This window comes from Scyliorhinus canicula, chromosome 19 (assembly GCF_902713615.1).
Source record: "Scyliorhinus canicula chromosome 19, sScyCan1.1, whole genome shotgun sequence".
NCBI lineage: Eukaryota > Metazoa > Chordata > Chondrichthyes > Carcharhiniformes > Scyliorhinidae > Scyliorhinus > Scyliorhinus canicula.
This window is the reverse complement of record NC_052164.1, coordinates 469,052-487,295: the sequence shown is the minus strand read 5'-3', so window position 1 is coordinate 487,295 and position 18,244 is coordinate 469,052. Positions and strand designations below refer to the sequence as shown.

Sequence of the window (18,244 nt, the reverse complement as noted above, 5' to 3'; positions counted from 1 at the left end):
AGCGAAGCACTGCACAGGGTCAACTCTACCTCCATATGCGCGAGGTTCAACCTAATGCAGCTAAAAGTGGTACACAGAGCCACTTGACCAGAACCCGAATGAGCAGGTTGGAAAATGAAAAATGGGGAGCAGCAGTGAAAAAAAGGTGGGGGGGGGGGGGGGGGAGGAGGAGGAGGGAATTAAGGAGAGAGGAGCGGGGGGAGGGCGAGATTGTACACTGCGCCAGACTGTAAATAGAGAAACCTAAGAAGAAACTTTTGTGACTGTACAATAAATGAAAACGAACGGCAATGTATATAATTTTGAAAATGCCAATAAAAAGACAAATTTTTAAAAATATGCTTTTTCCTGTTGTTGGTTTCCTCACCATCTGAAGTCCCAGTCTAGCAGCTATGTCCTTTAGGACCCGGCCAGCTTAGTCTCTGCTGGTACTACCGAGCCACACTTGCTGATGAACTTTGAAGTCGCCTAGCCAGAGTACATATTTAATCTTGTTTTCTTTGTAGCGGCTGAATACATCAGAGTGGCTTGCTATGTCATTTCAGAGGGCAGTACCAGGTTGCTGGGATGTGGAATCATACGTTGCCAGACTAGGTAAAGACAGTGAACCGGATGGGATTTTACAATAATGGTTTCATGGTCACTATTCCGGTGACCAATCTTTATTAATTGAATTTTAATGTCAGCAGCTGTCCTTTGAGTATTAACCTGGGCTTTCTAGATTATCACAACAACACCACCTTCCACTATGCATAGTGCATGTTTGTAAATTACACTATACTCTAGGTCATTTATTTTGGTCGATTATCTGCACAAGTCAACCAGAAAAACAAATGCAAAAATGCACCAGTCAACAGGAATCAAGCTCACTTATTGCCCCTATATTCACTTGCCTTAAAATATGACAGCTTGTAAAATTAGTTAATGCAGTACCGATACTCACAGAGGAAATGCTGGTGTGATTGGCCATCATGAGTCCGCTGACACGATGCGCTGAAGGCAAGTAAGGGGATTTCCGTGACAGCGCCACCTGTATACTGGCTGGTCCCCATGGAATGAAGTTGGCCAGCTTCCGCTCCCTTATTCTTTGTAGACTCTTGTGCACCTATTTAAAGAACAAAGCAGAGACAGGAAACTTTGAATCTCTCTGTGCCATTACATCTCAAAACATTTGTTGAAGTAGAGTTACTGTAAGTAAGCCAATTAACATATGGCAAAGTTTAACAAATGATTATTGGTGTTAGTTAAGGGATGATTATTTCGGAGGGTACTGGGAAAACTTCCCATTCTCTTTACACCCACCAAGCAACAAGCTCTGCCCCTCCACCAGGCCAGCACACTCCTCGGTATTGATCCTCCACCAGGCCAGCACACTCCTCGGTATTGACCCTCCACCAGGCCAGCACACTCCTCGGTATTGACCCTCCACCAGGCCAGCACACTCCTCGGTATTGCCCCTCCACCAGGCCAGCACACTCCTCGGTATTGACCCTCCACCAGGCCAGCGCACTCCTCGGTATTGCCCCTCCACCAAGCCAGCACACTCCTCGGTATTGATCCTCCACCAAGCCAGCACACTCCTCGGTATTGACCCTCCACCAGGCCAGCGCACTCCTCGGTATTGACCCTCCACCAGGCCAGCACACTCCTCGGTATTGACCCTCCACCAGGCCAGCACACTCCTCGGTATTGACCCTCCACCAGGCCAGCGCACTCCTCGGTATTGCCCCTCTGACACCCCCACTGTGACATTAATTTGTCAGAGTCAAGTATGTGCTCAGGCCCTGGAGCAGAGTCCCAAACATTCTGATATTTTTTAAGCATTTAAGGGATATGGCCACCACTGGCTATGTCAGCATGTATTGTCCAGCAAGTGGCCAGGAGAAGGTGCTGTTGAGGTGCCCTCTTGAATCGCTGCAGCTCATGTGTAGGTTCATCCACTGTGCTGTTAGGGAGAGAGATCCAGGATTTTGACCCAGCAGCAGTGAAGGAACAGCTGATATATTTCCAAGTCAGGATGGTAAGTGACTTGGAGGGGAACCTCCAGGTGGTGGGGTTCCTATGCATCTCCTGTCTTTGGTGTTAGAGGTCAAAGGTTTCAAAGGTGCTGTCGAAGGAGCCTTGAGTTATTGCAGTGCATCTTGTAGACAGTACACATGCATCAGCGCTGAGGGAGTAAATGTTTGCTGTGGTGGTTGGGTGCCAACCAAGAGGAGGTATAATGGAATTGTCACTGGGCTAATAATCCACAGACTCAGGAGAATGCTTTAGGGATCCGGGTTTGATTCCCACCACAGCAGATGGTAAAATTTGAATTAAATAAAAATAGAATTAAAACTCCAGTGTTGACCAATGTCAATAATTGTAATAACCTATCAGGTACATTACTGTCCTTTAGGGAAGGAAATCTGCTGTCCTTACCTGGTCTGGCCTACATGTGACTCCAGACCCACAGCAATGTGGTTGACTCTTAACTTCCATCTGAAATGGCTGAGCAAGCCACTCAGTTCAAGGGTAATTATGGATGGGCAACATTGGCCCAGCCAGCGACGCCCACATACCAGGAGCAAAAAAAAAAGCAGGTTGCTTTGTCCTGCATGGTGCTGTGTTTTTTGAGCTTCACTTAATGAAATGAAAATCGCTTATTGTCACGAGTAGGCTTCAATGAAGTTACTGTGAAAAGCCCCTATTCGCCACATTCCGGCGCCTGTCCGGGGAGGCTGGTACGGGAATCGAACCATGCTGCTGGCCTGCTTGGTCTGCTTTAAAAGCCAGCGATACAACCCAGTGAGCTAAACCAGCCCCTTATCCAGGCAAGTGGAGAATATTCCATCTTACTCTTGACTTGTGCCACGTACATGGTGGACAGGCTTTGGGGAATCAGGAGAGTTACTCACTGCAGAAATACCAGCCTCTGACCTCACCTGACTCAGACGAGTTGCTATCAGTGTATAAATCAGCAAGCTGATCACAGAACAGGGATTAAATTTCAAACATTTCTGGTGTTTATGATTGCTGTTAGGTGGAGCATTTATGCGGAGTCATTAGAAAAGTCAGCACATCTTCCTATAGACCATAAACTGGAGAGATCTAAAATTAACCCGAATATAAAAACACGAGCTCTGTGACCATAGCACGTGCCGACACTACCATCTGCTACAGGTATCACCAATCAGACACAGTTCTTTATTTGGCAGTTTGAATTTCTCCCATTTCTGTGCGATATATTCATTTTCTTCCCTCCTGAAGCTGCTGGGTCTTGCTGGAGTTTGGCTCCATGATTACAAATTAACCTGAAGTATCGACCAACTGGCTGTTTCGTCACTGAAACCAAAATGCAAATTATTCAAGTGGGAAGCTGCAAGCACCGAGCCAAGCTCTAACCTTCCCTAGTATCCATGCACACGTTATGTCCAGACGCTGAAACTGTGGCCTATTTTCCATTCCCTTGTCCAGTGGAGGTCGGGGGGAATCGGAGATTTTGGGGCGTGGGAGAAATCGGAGCGGGTGCGGGGAATCAGAGGGCAGGTCAGACCGGATCTGGGGGGAATGTGCGAGTTGGGCCCATTTGGGGGAGGGGGTCTCATGTAAGTAAGCGGAATCCCCCGAGGAAGCTAATGGGAGACTCCGGGGGCAGGTGGGAGCCAATGGGACGGGCAGTCAGGGGTGAGGGGCGTGCCCCATGTCATGTGAGAGTGCCTTTGGGAGATGGGTGTTTTTGGATGGGTGTGTATGTGGGTGTCTGTGGTGAGAGTACCTTTGAGAGATGGGTGTTTACTATTGCAGTGATGTCAGAATGGGTGGAGCTGGGCTGTCTGTCAGTTTTTTACTTTTGTTTTAGGCTGTTTGCTGCAGGGTGTGTTTTAGTTTCCTGTTCAGTGTGGAGCTGAAGCCAGACAGAGCAGGTGTATTGCTGTTCTCTCTGCCATGAAAAGACTACCTCTTGATCATTTGGTGAATTCAGAAATATAAATGTTCTCAGTAGTGAACGTAAACACAATGTGCTTCTGGTAAAAGTGTTTCTTCTATCTTCTGGATATTGTTTTGGAAGTTATTAAGGTGTTGTATTCTTTGGGGATGTATTTGAATTGATGGTTGCTAAGATGTTCACTGTATGTTTTAAAAAGGTTAACTTGAGTTCATAGAATAAACATTGTTTTGCTTTAAAAAGTAATTTTTATATCTGTTGTACCGCACCTGTAGAGTGGGCTGTGTGCTCCCCATACCACAATCTATTCAAAGTTGTGGGTCAGGTGAACTCCATGATACACTCTGGGGTTCTCTAAACCCTGGCCCATAACACCCGGAACTGGGTCTGTACAGTGGCTACCCATGAGTCAGAACCATCTGAGATTTCTAATTTAAGTCTCAGTTTTAGATGGTTCTCAGTTCAGGGCAATTACCAAGGAGCAGTTTGTACTTCTGGGCAAGTGCCATGCAAACCTTATCTGTGGGCCTCAGGACCCTCCCAATCCAATTCTGGAGATCTCGGAAGTTATGGTATTGTATCTTTAGTTCCGTTTTTAAATAGAAAAGGCACTGCAAGCTGCGGTACATTTCCAAAGATTACTGAACTGGGTTTTCGACAATACCGTGCATTGCCAAATTAGCAAACAGTTTGACATTTCACTCACACAGAATGACCGAGTGGGAAGATCATATAACTCAGAAAAACAGAATTCCTAAAAGGAACAAAGAACATTAAACCTGATGTTTCAGTGCAATGGATTGTCATCATGATGAAGAACTAAAATAAGGTGTTTCAATTGTACTTTTTCTTTAAAAAATCTTAGCTAATGTACTTTTTTATTTATGCATTAATTTAATCAGATTTCATCTCTTTGCTCAGAGCATCCTTCAGAACCAAGTGTACAAGGTCCACTCAAAACTGAACCACAAACAGAGCCCCTTCCTAATCTTCTGATTTGCAAAAATTACTCTAATCCCGTCACATTTCACAGCTACTTACCAGCACAATATTATTTAACAAAAGGTGCAGCTCATTTGAACAAGAAATGCATAATTGCCCCTGGAGTCCTCCAACAGTCTCTCCTTATTAACCTGCTCCTATTTCACAATTAGAAGTTATGTAGCTGACAGCACCCAGTTCAATCTCACCATCACCTCATCAATTCTCCACTGTGTCTGAACTGTCAAGTCTTCTCGTCTAGCATCCAATCCGGGAGGAGCTGCAATTCTTCAGTTAAATATTAGGAAGACCAGTCTTCAGATCAATCCACAAACTCCATTTCTAGCCCTCTCCTTGGCTGTCTCAGGCTAAACAAGACTGTTTGGAATTTTGGAGACCCATCCGAGTTTCTGATCCCATACCCCCTACAGCACCAACCCCCTCCCCCCCCCCAGCACATTAACTATTTACAGAGCTTGAGACAATTCACAGCTCTTTAACCTGCGGTTACCTCTCTCTCTCTGGCTCTATAAAGACTTAATTACCTGCAAATGCTCGCATTCAAAGTATCGTCTTGCATCTTTGACTTTGTCTTCATAAATGTTTGTGGAACCTACCTCTTCACTCACCTGAGGAAGGAGCTGCGCTCCGAAAGCTAGTGATTTGAAATAAACCTGTTGGACTTTAACCTGGTGTTGTAAGACTTCTTACTGTGAAGGACATTGGGATTCCTTCAGGATGTGGTATGGTGCTACATGTGCACTATTTTTCTTTCATCTTTTCACAAAGAATGCTTGAAGTCCTACCTGAGTGGGGTCGACCTCCCCCTGGATAATATTGAGAATTGCGATGTAACAATGAGTAGTTTGTCTGTCTCTACCCGTGGACACCATCACATTTTTCGGTTGCAACAATCTTCGCATGACGTCCAGAACTGTTGTTTTTCGCACACTTGGGATCTAAGAATGAATACAGAAGGCCTTAGAAATGGAGCTGGCACTTTCTACTTCCCACAGAATCAATTCAAATGGAAGCATTTCTTTACCATCATCATAGTCACTGAGAAATAAGAACCAAGAGACCTATAACAGTGCCGAAGGAGAGTCATGTTGGACTCGAAATGTTACATTTATTTCTCTCCACAGTTGTTACCAAACCTGCTGCATTATCCAGCACCTGTCTGTAGTCCCATTAAGGTCTGAATTTGGGAACATATCTTAATTTTCACCAGTGCACAAAATAGTCTGATCTTTGCAGCTTCAACATTAACTTATTTTCTCTAACATCTTGGGTTTACGATTGACCAGAAACTAAGCTGGAACAGCCAAATAAACACGGCGGCCAGTAAGAGGCTAGGAATTCTGTTGCCAATAATTCACCTCCTGATGCTCCAAAGCTTGTCCACCATCTACAAAGCACAAATCAGATGCGTGATGGAATACTTGTCACTTGCCTGCGCGAGTGCAATTTCAACAATACTCGAAGCTCAACACCATCCAGGACAAAGCAGCCCACTTTATTGGTACCTCATCCATCACCATATCAAACTGATTTTTATTTACTGAAAAATGGAATTTGTCGAATTACAAAATGGCTGCTACAAATCACATAATCCAATAGATTGGTCAGTTTCTGACAATTTCCAACAGCTGTTTGTGTAATCACACAGCTCATTTAAGAGCACATTATAATCCGCAAAACAATAATACTAGCAGTCAACATGGCTCCTCCAGCCTGGACAATAGTAAAGAGAGAGACCTTGAAACTTGTTATACCTGCAGATGTGCTAACAGCCACCACCTCACTCCCAAGGTGGGAAATGGATTTAGGCCAGAAGCACAGAAACTGCTTGTTAAGCCGCAATTAACATGGGCAACATTACATGCTTCAAGCCTTTGGCCAGGTTTTTAATATATTTCTCGCCTCACAGGACAGTCTGCTGATTTAACCCCAACACACACATATCTGACAGCTGGGCTCCAAGGTTGACCAAGTGCCTTCAACTAGCCCTCCTCAAAGCCTGTATTTCCCGAGATCCCGGGCCACCACTTGCCAAGCAGGGAAAGTCTATGTACCTCAACCTCATCTTACTGCGTTGTCACAAACTTTAAATTAATTCTGCACTTCTGTTTTGAACCAAGAACCTCAACAAGATCTTCTTCACCTAGAGAACGGCAGCCTGTGGAATTCGTTACTAAAGGAAGTAGCTGACACCAAAATATGATAGGATTTCAAGGAGCAGATAGATATAGCACTTTGGGCGAAAGGGATCAAAGGATATAGGGGGACGGCGAGATTAGGCTATCAAGTTGGATAATCAGCAATGTTCTTAATCAATGGTGGAGCAGGTTTGAAGGGCTCGTACTTTCTATGTTTCTATGTGAAATTGTATCAAGTTCTATGTTTTCTTAACTCGTTATTCATATTGTAAAACCTCTATTTCTTCTCCCCGACTGTATGCTGTTACACACATCTTTTGTGTGTATATATATATTTTATACATATATCCATAGAGAATTTGATGAGTCATTTAAAAAAAATGCCTACATAAAAGGGTTTTTCAAACATGCACCACATCCTATCCTGTTTTTAAACAAAAATAGAAAGATAAAAAACAAGAGAAAGTCCAAAGAGAAGTTAGCTGCCTTGCAATGTTGCCATATATTTCTGCTTCTACATATCCCCTCAGCAGAACCTCAATTTTCCTCCATCTAGTTTATAGCCCTCGTTACTTCCCTAGTTATGTGGTTTGCAAGAGCACTCGCCCCAGCACAGGAACGTTAATACCCAACTGAGGGGCCTCAGTTTAATGTCTTAACTGAAAGATGGCAGCACTGCGGGTGCCAGCCTCAATTTTGTGCTTCTTTAGAGTGGGCTGGGACCTACAAACCTTGCAATTCGAGTTAAGAATCGTACAATCTGACCCAGAACTAACAGCATGGATCAACCAGTTACACAAAGTAGATCCAGGCTCTGAAAACAAATTTTGAAAAATTGCATTCAAATATATGCAACACCCTATTTTCCTCGAGTTCCAGGGGAATCTGTCCCAGTTTCACACGTCCCTTGCAAGTATAATCTTTCACCTTTTGGTACGGTGACAAATCCATATTGTACATTCTAAATGACTTCAATTATCTTTCCGCAACAAGGCATCCATTCTGCTCACAGTTCTACAGATGCACATGTCAGTTGTTCTACTGCAGCTAGTGATGCTACAGAAGGGTCGGGTGTCTCCCAAAGGAGTTCCATTTACTGTAGTATTGAAGGTGGTGGTTGGGGGATTGGGGTGCAAGATTTATCTGATAAACAGTCCTGTGACCAAACCTCTCTCAAAGCCTCCTCCAGCCACCTTGAACTTGGTTCGCCCATCCCCTCTGAACTTGGTAGGGATCATCCATCCTGTTGAGACAGAAACAGCATCCTCCCCGCCACCACCAGCCATCTCTTTCATGCAGTGATGCCACCTCACCACCAATCTGTTCAGCCAGGGTAACGTTGTTGCTGGGCTCCCCTTATCTTCTGCTGTTCTTGACCTCTACCAAAACCCTCCAACTCTGCCACCAACTGTTGGTAGGTCCAATTGTCAGTGTCCACCTGCTCACTGCTCTCCAACCCCATGTACCTCCATGTGTATTAACAATTATACAATGCAAGTTATCAGCTTTAAAATGACTTAGAGTTCATTAATGTGCAGCTTAACTCACAGAAATTACATCTACCTCTACCGCATAAATCTTTTGGCCACTCCTTCTGACTAAAGAGGTGGAAATATGTGTCAATTGAGACAATTGATACTTGGGACCAGTGTGTATCCATTCTTTTGAAAATGCAGGTCAGAAAATCTGCTTCCCCGAATTTCTCAGTAAGGGTATTACTCCATTAAATGGGTTGCCAATATCTACACTATTTTGCTGACAACAATTATGCCAAAGTTTTTAGACATCTGGAAATCTGCCTTCTAAACGTACCATCTATATCATGTACACACAAAAAACAGGAAATGAGACTAAAGTTTCAGCGTCCAGAGTGAAGTCTGCCTTGTGTGGGGATTGCACGAACAAGAATCTGTGACATATTCTGCATTAGTATAATTGTACAAATTGAATCAGTTTTTGTTTTTAAGGTTTCTCGATTGATAGCATTCAAGTCTTCATGTCAGCATAAAATATTCACTGCCTGCTCATCTCCCACCAGAGAGATTCAATTGGCAGTACAATGCCTTCAAACCCAAAAAGGGCCAGTTCTTCACAACCCACTCTGCAGATTTCAAGCATTTTCCAGACCTTGATAACACCTGCTATAATCAAAAATTCTTAAAACATGCTAAGTTAGTCACATTGCCGGTCTTTTTAAGGGGACTGGGGTTTGCTAACCCAACTATCTCAGTCATGCCATCCCAACACTTCTTCTGTTACTTCTGTTGTGGGAAAAGTCTTAGAAAGGTTTATAAGAGATAGGATGTATAATCATCTGGAAAGGAATAATTTGATTAGAGATAGTCAACATGGTTTTGTGAAGGGTAGGTCGTGCCTCACAAACCTCATTGAGTTCTTCGAGAAGGTGACCAAACAGGTGGATGAGGGTAAAGCAGTTGATGTGGTGTATATGGATTTCAGTAAAGCGTTTGATAAGGTTCCCCACGGTAGGCTATTGCAGAAAATACAGAGGCATGGGATTCAGGGTGATTTAGCAGTTTGGATCAGAAATTGGCTAGCTGATAGAAGACAAAGGGTGGTGGTTGATGGGAAATGTTCTGACTGGTGTCCAGTTACTAGTGGTGTACCGCAAGGATCTGTTTTGGGGCCGCTGCTGTTTGTCATTTTTATAAATGACCTGGAGGAGGGCGTAGAAGGATGGGTGAGTAAATTTGCAGATGACACTAAAGTCGGTGGAGTTGTGGACAGTGCAGAGGATGTTACAAATTACAGAGGGATATAGATAAGCTGCAGAGCTGGGCTGACAGGTGGCAAATGGAGTTTAATGCAGAAAAGTGTGAAGTGATTCATTTTGGAAAGAATAACAGGAAGACAGAGTAATGGGCTAATGGTAAGATTCTTGGTAGTGTGAACGAGCAGAGAGATCTCGGTGTCCATGTCCATAGTTCCCTGAAAGTTTCCACCCAGGTTGAGAGGGTTGTTAAGAAGGTGTACGGTGTGTTAGCTTTTATTGGTAGAGGAATTGAGTTTTGGAGCCATGAGGTCATGTTGCAGTTGTACAAAACTCTGGTGCGGCCGCATTTGGAGTATTGCATGCAGTTCTGGTCGCCACATTATAGGAAGGATGTGGAAGCATTGGAAAGGGTACAGAGGAGATTTACAAGGATGTTGCCTGGTATGGAGGGAAGATCATATGAGGAAAGGCTGAAGGACTTGAGGCTGTTTTCATTAGAGAGCAGAAGGTTAAGAGGTGACTTAATTGAGGCATACAAGATGATCAGAGGATTAGACAGGGTGGACATCGAGAGCCTTTTTCCTCGGATGGTGATGTCCAGCACGAGGGGACATAGCTTTAAATTGAGGGGAGATAGATATAGGACAGATGTCAGAGGTAGGTTCTTTACTCAGATAGTAAGGGCGTGGAATGCCCTGCCTGCAACAGTATTGGACTCGCCAACACTAAACGCATTCAAATGGTTACTGGATAGGCATATGGACGAGAAGGGAATAGTGTAGAGGGACTTTAGAGGGGTTTCACAGGACGGCGCAACATCGAGGGCCGAAGGGCCTGTACTGCGCTGTAATGTTCTATGTTAACACTTTGATCTTCTGAAATTAAGTTTTTAAAGGAGCTACATCAAACATTAGCTGATCCCAAACACCAAATAAAATCAGCTTCAAATGCACAACACTGAAGAAAGACTAAAACACACCACACACTGGCACATGTGCAGCAAAGCAGATTTCTTACACGTTTTTCTTTCTCTGCAACATCCAGATGAATATAATTGTTTATCAAATACTGACCAATGAAAACAATGTGCTGCATAGGTAGAACAAGGACAGAGGTTCTGCTAAGGGAATATGAACAGCTAGGAGCCAAATTTAAAAGCAGAACCAAAAAGGTAATAATCTCTGGCTTACTACCTGAGCCACAAGCTAATTGGCACAGGGTCAATAAGATCAAAGATTGGTGTGGGAAGGAATGGGTTTGAATTCATGGGACATTGCCAGCAATACTGGGGAAGAGGGGACCTGTTCCGATGGGACAGTGTTCACTTGAATCATGCTGGGACCAGAGTCTTGGTGAATCACTTAACTAGGGCTGTAGATAGAGCTTTAAACTAAAATAGTGGGGGAAGAGGGTTCAGTTGTGTGAAGAATTAGAAAATCAAAGTTAAAGGAGAAGGTAGAAGTACAGGTTAATGACGAGGACTTTAAACTAGTTAAAAAGGCAGAGGGCTCAGGAGAGGTTAGTAAAGTTTCCAGAACAGAGACTATAGAAGATGGCAGGAATCTAACTTCGGGCAGAGCAAAAAAAGGGACAAATATGAGAAGGGAGGTGATCAACACAGAACTGAGGGTGTTGTACCTAAATGCGTACAGTATACGGAATAAGGTAAATGAGCTTGTTGCGCACATTGAAATTGGCCGGTACGATGTTGTGGGCATCACAGATGTGGCTGCAAGGGGATGGGATCTAAATATACAGGGATACGTGTCCTAGCGAAAGGACAGGCAGATGGGCAAAGGGGGCGGGGTTACATTGTTAGTAAGGAATGAAGTTAAATCGATAGCAAGAAGCGATGTAGGATCAGAAGGCATAGAATCTCTGTGGGTAGAGTTGAGGAATTGCAAAGGTAAAAAGACCTGATGGGAGTTGTGTACAGGCTCCCCAGCAGTAGTCAGGATGTGGGGCAGAAAACAAATCAGGAGATAGAAAAGGCATATAAAAAAGGCAATATTACAATAATCATGGGGGCTTCAATATGCAGGTGGACTGGGAAAATCAGGTTGGTAGCGGATCCCAAGGAAAGGAATTTTGTGGAATGTCTACGAGATGGTTTTTTGGAGCAGCTTGTGATAAACGAGGGAACAAGCAATTATGGATTGGGTGATGTGTAATGAGGCAGACTAGATTAGGGAACTTTAGGTGAAGGAACCCTTAGGGGCAGTGACCATAATATGATAGAATTTACCCTGCAGTTTGAGGGAGAGAAGCTGCAATCAGATGTGACGGTATTACAATTAAATAAGGGTAACTACAAAGACATGAGGGAGGAGCTGGCTAGAGTTGATTGGAAAGGGAGTCTAGCAGGAAAGACAGTGGAACAGCAATGGCAGGAGTTTTTGGGGGTTATTCGGGAGGCACAACAGAAATTCATCCCAAGGAGAAGGAAACATGCTAAGGGGAGGACAAGGCATCCATGGTTGACAAGGGAAGTCAGGGACAGCATAAAAGCAAAAGAAAAAGCATTCAAAGTGGCAAGAATTAGTGGGAAGCCAGAGGATCGAGAAGCCATTGAAAGCAAGCAGAGGACAACTAAAAAAGCAATAAGGGGAGAGAAGATGAAATATGAGTGTAAGCTAGCTGGTAATATAAAAGAAGATAGAGTTTTTTTCAATATATAAAAGATGAGAGAGACAAGAATAGACAATGGACAACTGGAGAAGTAATAATAGGAAAAAAGGAAATGGCAGAGGAACTGAATAGTTACTTTGCATCAAGGTGGAAGACACCAGTGGGATGCCAGAGCTCCAGGAGAATCAGGGAGCAGAGGTGAGCGAAGTGACCATCACTCAGGAGAGGGTTCTGGACCTGATGGACTACACCCCAGAGGTCTAAAGGAGATAGCGGAGGAGATTGTGGAGGCATTGGTGGTGATCTTTCAGGAATCACTGGAGGCAGGAAGGGTCCTAGAGGACTGGAAAATGGCAAATGTAACACCCCTGTTTAAGAAGGGAGGGAGGCAGAAATTGTAGACCGGGTAGCCCAAGTTCGGTTGTTGGTAAGATTTTAGAGTCTATTATTAAGGATGAGATTGCAGAGTGCTTAGAAGTGCTTGGTGAAATAGGACTGAGTCAGCGCAGCTTCATCAAGGGGAGGTCATGTCTGACAAATCTGTTTGAATTCTTTTAGGAGGCAACAAGGAAGTTAGACAAAGGAGAAACAGTGGACGCGATCTATTTAGATTTCCAGAAGGCCTTGACGAGGTGCCCTATAGGAGGCTGTTAAAAAAGTTAAGAGCTCATGATGTTAAGGATAAGATCCTGGCATGGATAGAGGATTGGCTGATTGGCAGAAAGTGGGGATAAAGGGGTCTTTTTCAGGTTGGTAGCCGGTGACGAGTGGCTTGCTCAGGGTCGGAGCTGGGACCACAACTTTTCACAACATACATTATCAATCTGGAAGAAGGAACTGAGGGCACTGTTGGCAAGTTTATAGATGATACAAAGATAAAAACCCATGACCACTACCATCTAGAAGAAGAGCAGCAGATACCTGGGAACCACGCCACCTGGAGGTTCCCCTCCAAGTCACTCACCACCCTGACTTAGAAATATATCACCGTTCCTTCACTGTCGCTGCGGCAACATCCTAGAACTCCCTCCCTAACAGCACTGTGGGTGTACCTACACCTCAGTTACTGCAGTGGTTCAAGAAGGCAACTCACCACCACCTTCTGAAGGGCTACTAGGGATGGGCAATAAATGCTGGCCTAACCAGCAACGCCCACATCCCCAAAATGATTTTTTTACATGCAGAGGGACAGGTAATATTGAGGAAGCGGGGGGCTGCCTAGGAGAGTGGACAAAGTGGCTGATGGAGTACAATGTGGAAAAGTGTGAAGTTATGCACTTTGGAAGGAGGAATGGAGGCTGCAACTATTTTCTAAATGTGAAAAGGCTGAGAAAATCAGAAGCATTAAGGGATTTATCCTAGTTCAAGATTCTATGAAGGTTAATGTGCAGGTTCGGCCGGCAGTGAGGAAGGCAAATGCAATATTAGCATTCATGCTGAGAGGGCTAGAATACAAGAGCAGGGATGTACACTGAGGCGCTGTAAGGCTCTGGTCAGACCCCATTTGGAGTATTGGGAGCAGTTTTGGTCCCCATATCTAAGGAAGGATATGGTGGCCCTGGAAAAGGGTCCAGAGGAGGTTCACAAGAATGATCCCTGGAATAAAGAGCTCGTCATAGAATCATAGAATTTACAGTGCAGAAGGAGGCCATTCGGCCCATCAAATCTGCGCTTGGAAAGAGAACCCTACTGAAGCCCATGCCCCCCACCGCATCCCTGTAACCCAGCAACCCCACCTAACTACTGCGGATGCTGGAATCTGACCCCACCTCACCGTTGCACGCTCAGGGGCAATTTACCATGGCCAATCCACCTAACCTGCACGTCTTTGGACTGTGGGAGAAAACCGGAGCACCCGGAGAAAACCCAAACAGACCGTCACCTGCGGCCAGAATTGAACCTGGGACCCTGGAGCTGAGGCAGCAGTACTAACCATTTTGCCGCCATTTTTCGAGGAACGGTTGAGGACACTGGGCTTGTACTCGTTGGGAGTTTAGAAAGATGAGGGGACGATCTTATTGAAACTTACAGGATACTGAGAGGCCTGAATAGAGTGGACATGGGAGGATGTTTTCATTAGTAGGAAAAACTAGAACCAGAGGGCACAGCCTCAGACTGAAGGGACGATCCTTTAAAACTGAGTTGAGGAGGAATCTGTGGAACTCTTTGCCGCAGAAGGCTGTGGAACCCAAATCACTGAGTGTCTTTAAGACAGAGATAGATAGGTTATTGATTAATAAGGGGATCGGGGTTATAGAGTGAAGGCAGGAGAACGGGGATGAGAAACGTATCAGCCATGATTAAATGGCAGAGAAGGCTCGATGGGCCGAAAGGTCTAATTCTTTTCCTATGTCCTATGGTCTTATAAGCATTCAGGATCCAGGGTACTGGAGCTTTAACTATTATGTCAGAAACTTCCCTAGAGTCTTGGGATGTTTTACATATGTTAAAGGTGCTATATAAATGCAAGTTGCTATTGAGTCTGGGGCACAATAATCTGTCAACAAAGTGGGCAAGGTCAGGCGAGGTGCAGGAACTTTGCTTGGGAGTAGGGAGGGCAGCAGTTGAAGTGCAGCCTAACAAAATGAGATGAATCCAGCTGAATGACACCATCCTCCAAATGCCTGCTGCTGCCAGCGGGATACCAGTGTTCAGTACAGTAGAGCTATCGACATAGGACTCATAGGAATGCTCCAGATTAGGTTCAATGCACAAATGAAATGCTATGAACTTGGCCCATTTGTAAAGGCAGCCAATGTTAAATTGTTCATGTTTGAAGCACGTTTAGCATTCATCCAGGTGGCAGACATCACATTATCCTGCACCCTGAAGATGCGTCAATTCCGGTCCAGGAACCTGCCACTTGGAAATAGAATGGGATCATTCCTGGCCCATTATATCAGTGCTGCAATATATATTTAAATTTTATAACGGTTATTTAATAGGGAGGCAAAGGCACGGTGGCATTTTTGCTGAATTAGTAATCCAGACATAATAATAATCTTTATTGTCACAAGAAGGCTTACATTAACACTGCAATGAAGTTACTGTGAAAATCCCCCAGTCGCCACATTCCAGCACCTGTTCAGGTACACAGAGGGAGAATCCAGAATGTCCAATTCACCTAACAGCACGTCTTTCGGGACTTGTGGGAGGAAACCGGAGCACCCGGAGGAAACCCATACAGACAGTGAATCAAGCCGGGAAACAAGCCAGTGAAGCAACAGTGCTAACCACTGTGCTACCGTGCTCCAGGATAATGCTCTGGGGGACCCGGGTTTGAATGCCCCCACTGCAGATGGTGAAATTTAAACTGGAATTTTTTCCAGTTCTGGTCCTTTCGGGAAGAAAATCTGCCGTCATTACCTGGTCTGACCTACATGTGACTTCAGACCCATAGCAATGTTCTTGCATCTTAAATGCCCTCCGGGATGGGCAATAAATGCTGGACCAGCCAGCAATGCCCACATCCCATCAACGAATAACAAAAAAGCCATGGGCAGCACTTTGGTGCAGTGGTTAGCACTGCTGCCTCACAGCGCTGACGACCGGGGTTTGATCCTGGCCCCGGGTCACTGTCCGTGTGGAGTTTGCACATTCTCCCGTATCTGTGTGGGTCTCACCCCCACAACCCAAAGATGTGCAGAGCAGGTGGACTGGCCACGCTAAATTGACCCTTAATTGGAAAAAAAATAAAATATATATTTTTTAAAAAGACAATCATGAGGACAATAGCAATATTATAGACACAGCAAAGCTGCTGCTATGGCAGCGAGCTTCCAAACATTAGCCACTAACAGTGCCCAAAGAATCATCATAGAATGCATAGTGCAAAAGGAGGCCATCCGGCCCATCTTGTCTACAACCAGCCCTTGAAAGAGCAGCCTACTTAAGACCACTCCTCAATCCTATCCCCGGAATCCAGTAACCCCACCTAACCTTTGGACACTAAGGGGCAATTTAATGCGGGCAATCGACCTAATCTGCACATTTGTAGACTGTGGGAGGAAACCGGAGTACCCGGAGTAAATCCACGCATACACGGGGAGAAAATGCAAACGCCACACAGTCACCAGAGGCCCACATTGAACCCGGGTCCCTCGAGTTGTGAGCCTGCAGTGCTAACCACTGTGCCATTGTACCGCCTATTAACCACTGTGCCACCGGGTTGCCCCAAGGGAAGGTAAAGTCGCCATAGTCCCAGGTAACCATAGGCTGCTTTCCCCTTTTGAGGGAAGGGAAACGAAGCCACGCTGCTGGCCTTGATCTGCATCGCAAACCAGCTGTTTAGCACACTAGCTTGTAAAGATCACAATATTTGAATATTTAAAATCAGCACTATTGAAGACAAATATGGCGTGATGTCATCTATGCTGTGGATTAAACACATGAAATCCATGTCAAATAAATTGGGGATCCTGACTTAAAATATAATTCACTAGCAAATCAAAGTAATTACAATTTAAATATTAAAGCAGTGCACATAGTCCAAGAATGAATTAAAATGTGTAATAATGATTTAAACATTTATCTAATTACAGTAAATACATATCAATCAATCAACACATACCGACTGGTCTGTAGTAAGTGGAGTGTAACCTGTCATAAGGAAGTGAAGTCTTGGAGTGGGAATGAGGGATGCGATTAGTCCGATCAGATCATTGTTCATGTATCCAGGGTACCTCAATGTGGTGGTACTTGCAGACATGATGGTGGAGACCTATTAGAGAAAACACATAGCAACTGTGCAAGGTCACACTGCAGTGATATGGCAAACTATAGCGTGCTTCCCTGCAGATCAATTTAACCCATCAAAAGTACCGGCTCAGCACAACTTAAAGAAGTTACTTTCTGGCAATGACTGTGTTGGGAGACAGTAACTGCAGGCACCATTTCCTCATTAGAACAAATGTAGAAACAGGTTCAGGAACAAAATAAGCAAGTGTGGTAATTCTGGCTGTTCTACGTAGTCCTTCGCAGTTTGTTGCCCTACGCAGCCCCTTCAAGGTGACTGCCTGGCCACCCACAACAACAGAACATACTTTCAAGTTTTTCTCTTGATAGCTGCTTCCCTATGCAGTCTGTTCCATGTTTGTGTGACAGTACTGATTAGGGAACACATGTAGTGCTGGAAAGAGTGATGTCTTTTGTAACGTTATCTAATTTATATCTATCTGCAACAAGCCTCGACTAGGTGGACATGGAAAGGATGTTTCCTCCTGTGGGTGGGTCCTGAACTGCATTGTTTTAAAGTTAGGGGTCACCTTTTTAGGACTGAGATGAGGAGAACTTTTCGTTCCCCAGACGGCTGTGCGACGTTGGAATGCTCTGCCTCAGGAATGGAGTGGGGATGGGATCACTGAATGTTATTGAGGTGGGGGATGAATGTGAATGTGGAATTTGAAACACAAATAGATCAGCCATTGAATGGCAGAGCAGACTGGAAGGGCCAAATGGTGTACTTCTGCTCCTATTTGTTATGTTTGTATGCCTTTAAGAACAGCAACCATTTGGATAGAGTCGAGAAGTAAAAAGAGTATGACCGCATTCCTGGCAGCTATTCTGTGGGCCTCCAAATAGTGAGAGACAGAGAAACAAATCTGCTGGGAAATCGCACCAACATGCAAGAACTATGGGGCTTGACCCAAATATCAATTGGGATATGTTAGGAAAACATAGGTAGTTTTAAGGGAATTAGATTTGTTTTGGGAAACATCAGAAATAAGGTATAGCTTTAAGTGTGTTTAATTTAATGTTGTTGTGTCTGGTAGGGCAAAATCTATAGTTGGTTCATGCTGGGCAAGGGCATTTGTA

The 18,244-nt window shown here is 44.5% G+C and overlaps 1 protein-coding gene across 1 annotated transcript in view; it reads right to left on the bottom strand.

Moving 5' to 3' along the window:
* Positions 1–18,244, bottom strand: part of tubg1 (tubulin, gamma 1) — an 85,129-nt gene that overhangs the window by 10,704 nt on the left and 56,181 nt on the right. Inside the window, exons 8-10 of the mRNA XM_038779849.1 lie at positions 17,001–17,150; positions 5,716–5,868; positions 944–1,105 (exon numbers count right to left, since the gene is read on the bottom strand). Coding sequence (XP_038635777.1) covers positions 944–1,105; positions 5,716–5,868; positions 17,001–17,150 — 465 coding nt within the window. The remainder of the gene's footprint in view (positions 1–943; positions 1,106–5,715; positions 5,869–17,000; positions 17,151–18,244) is intronic.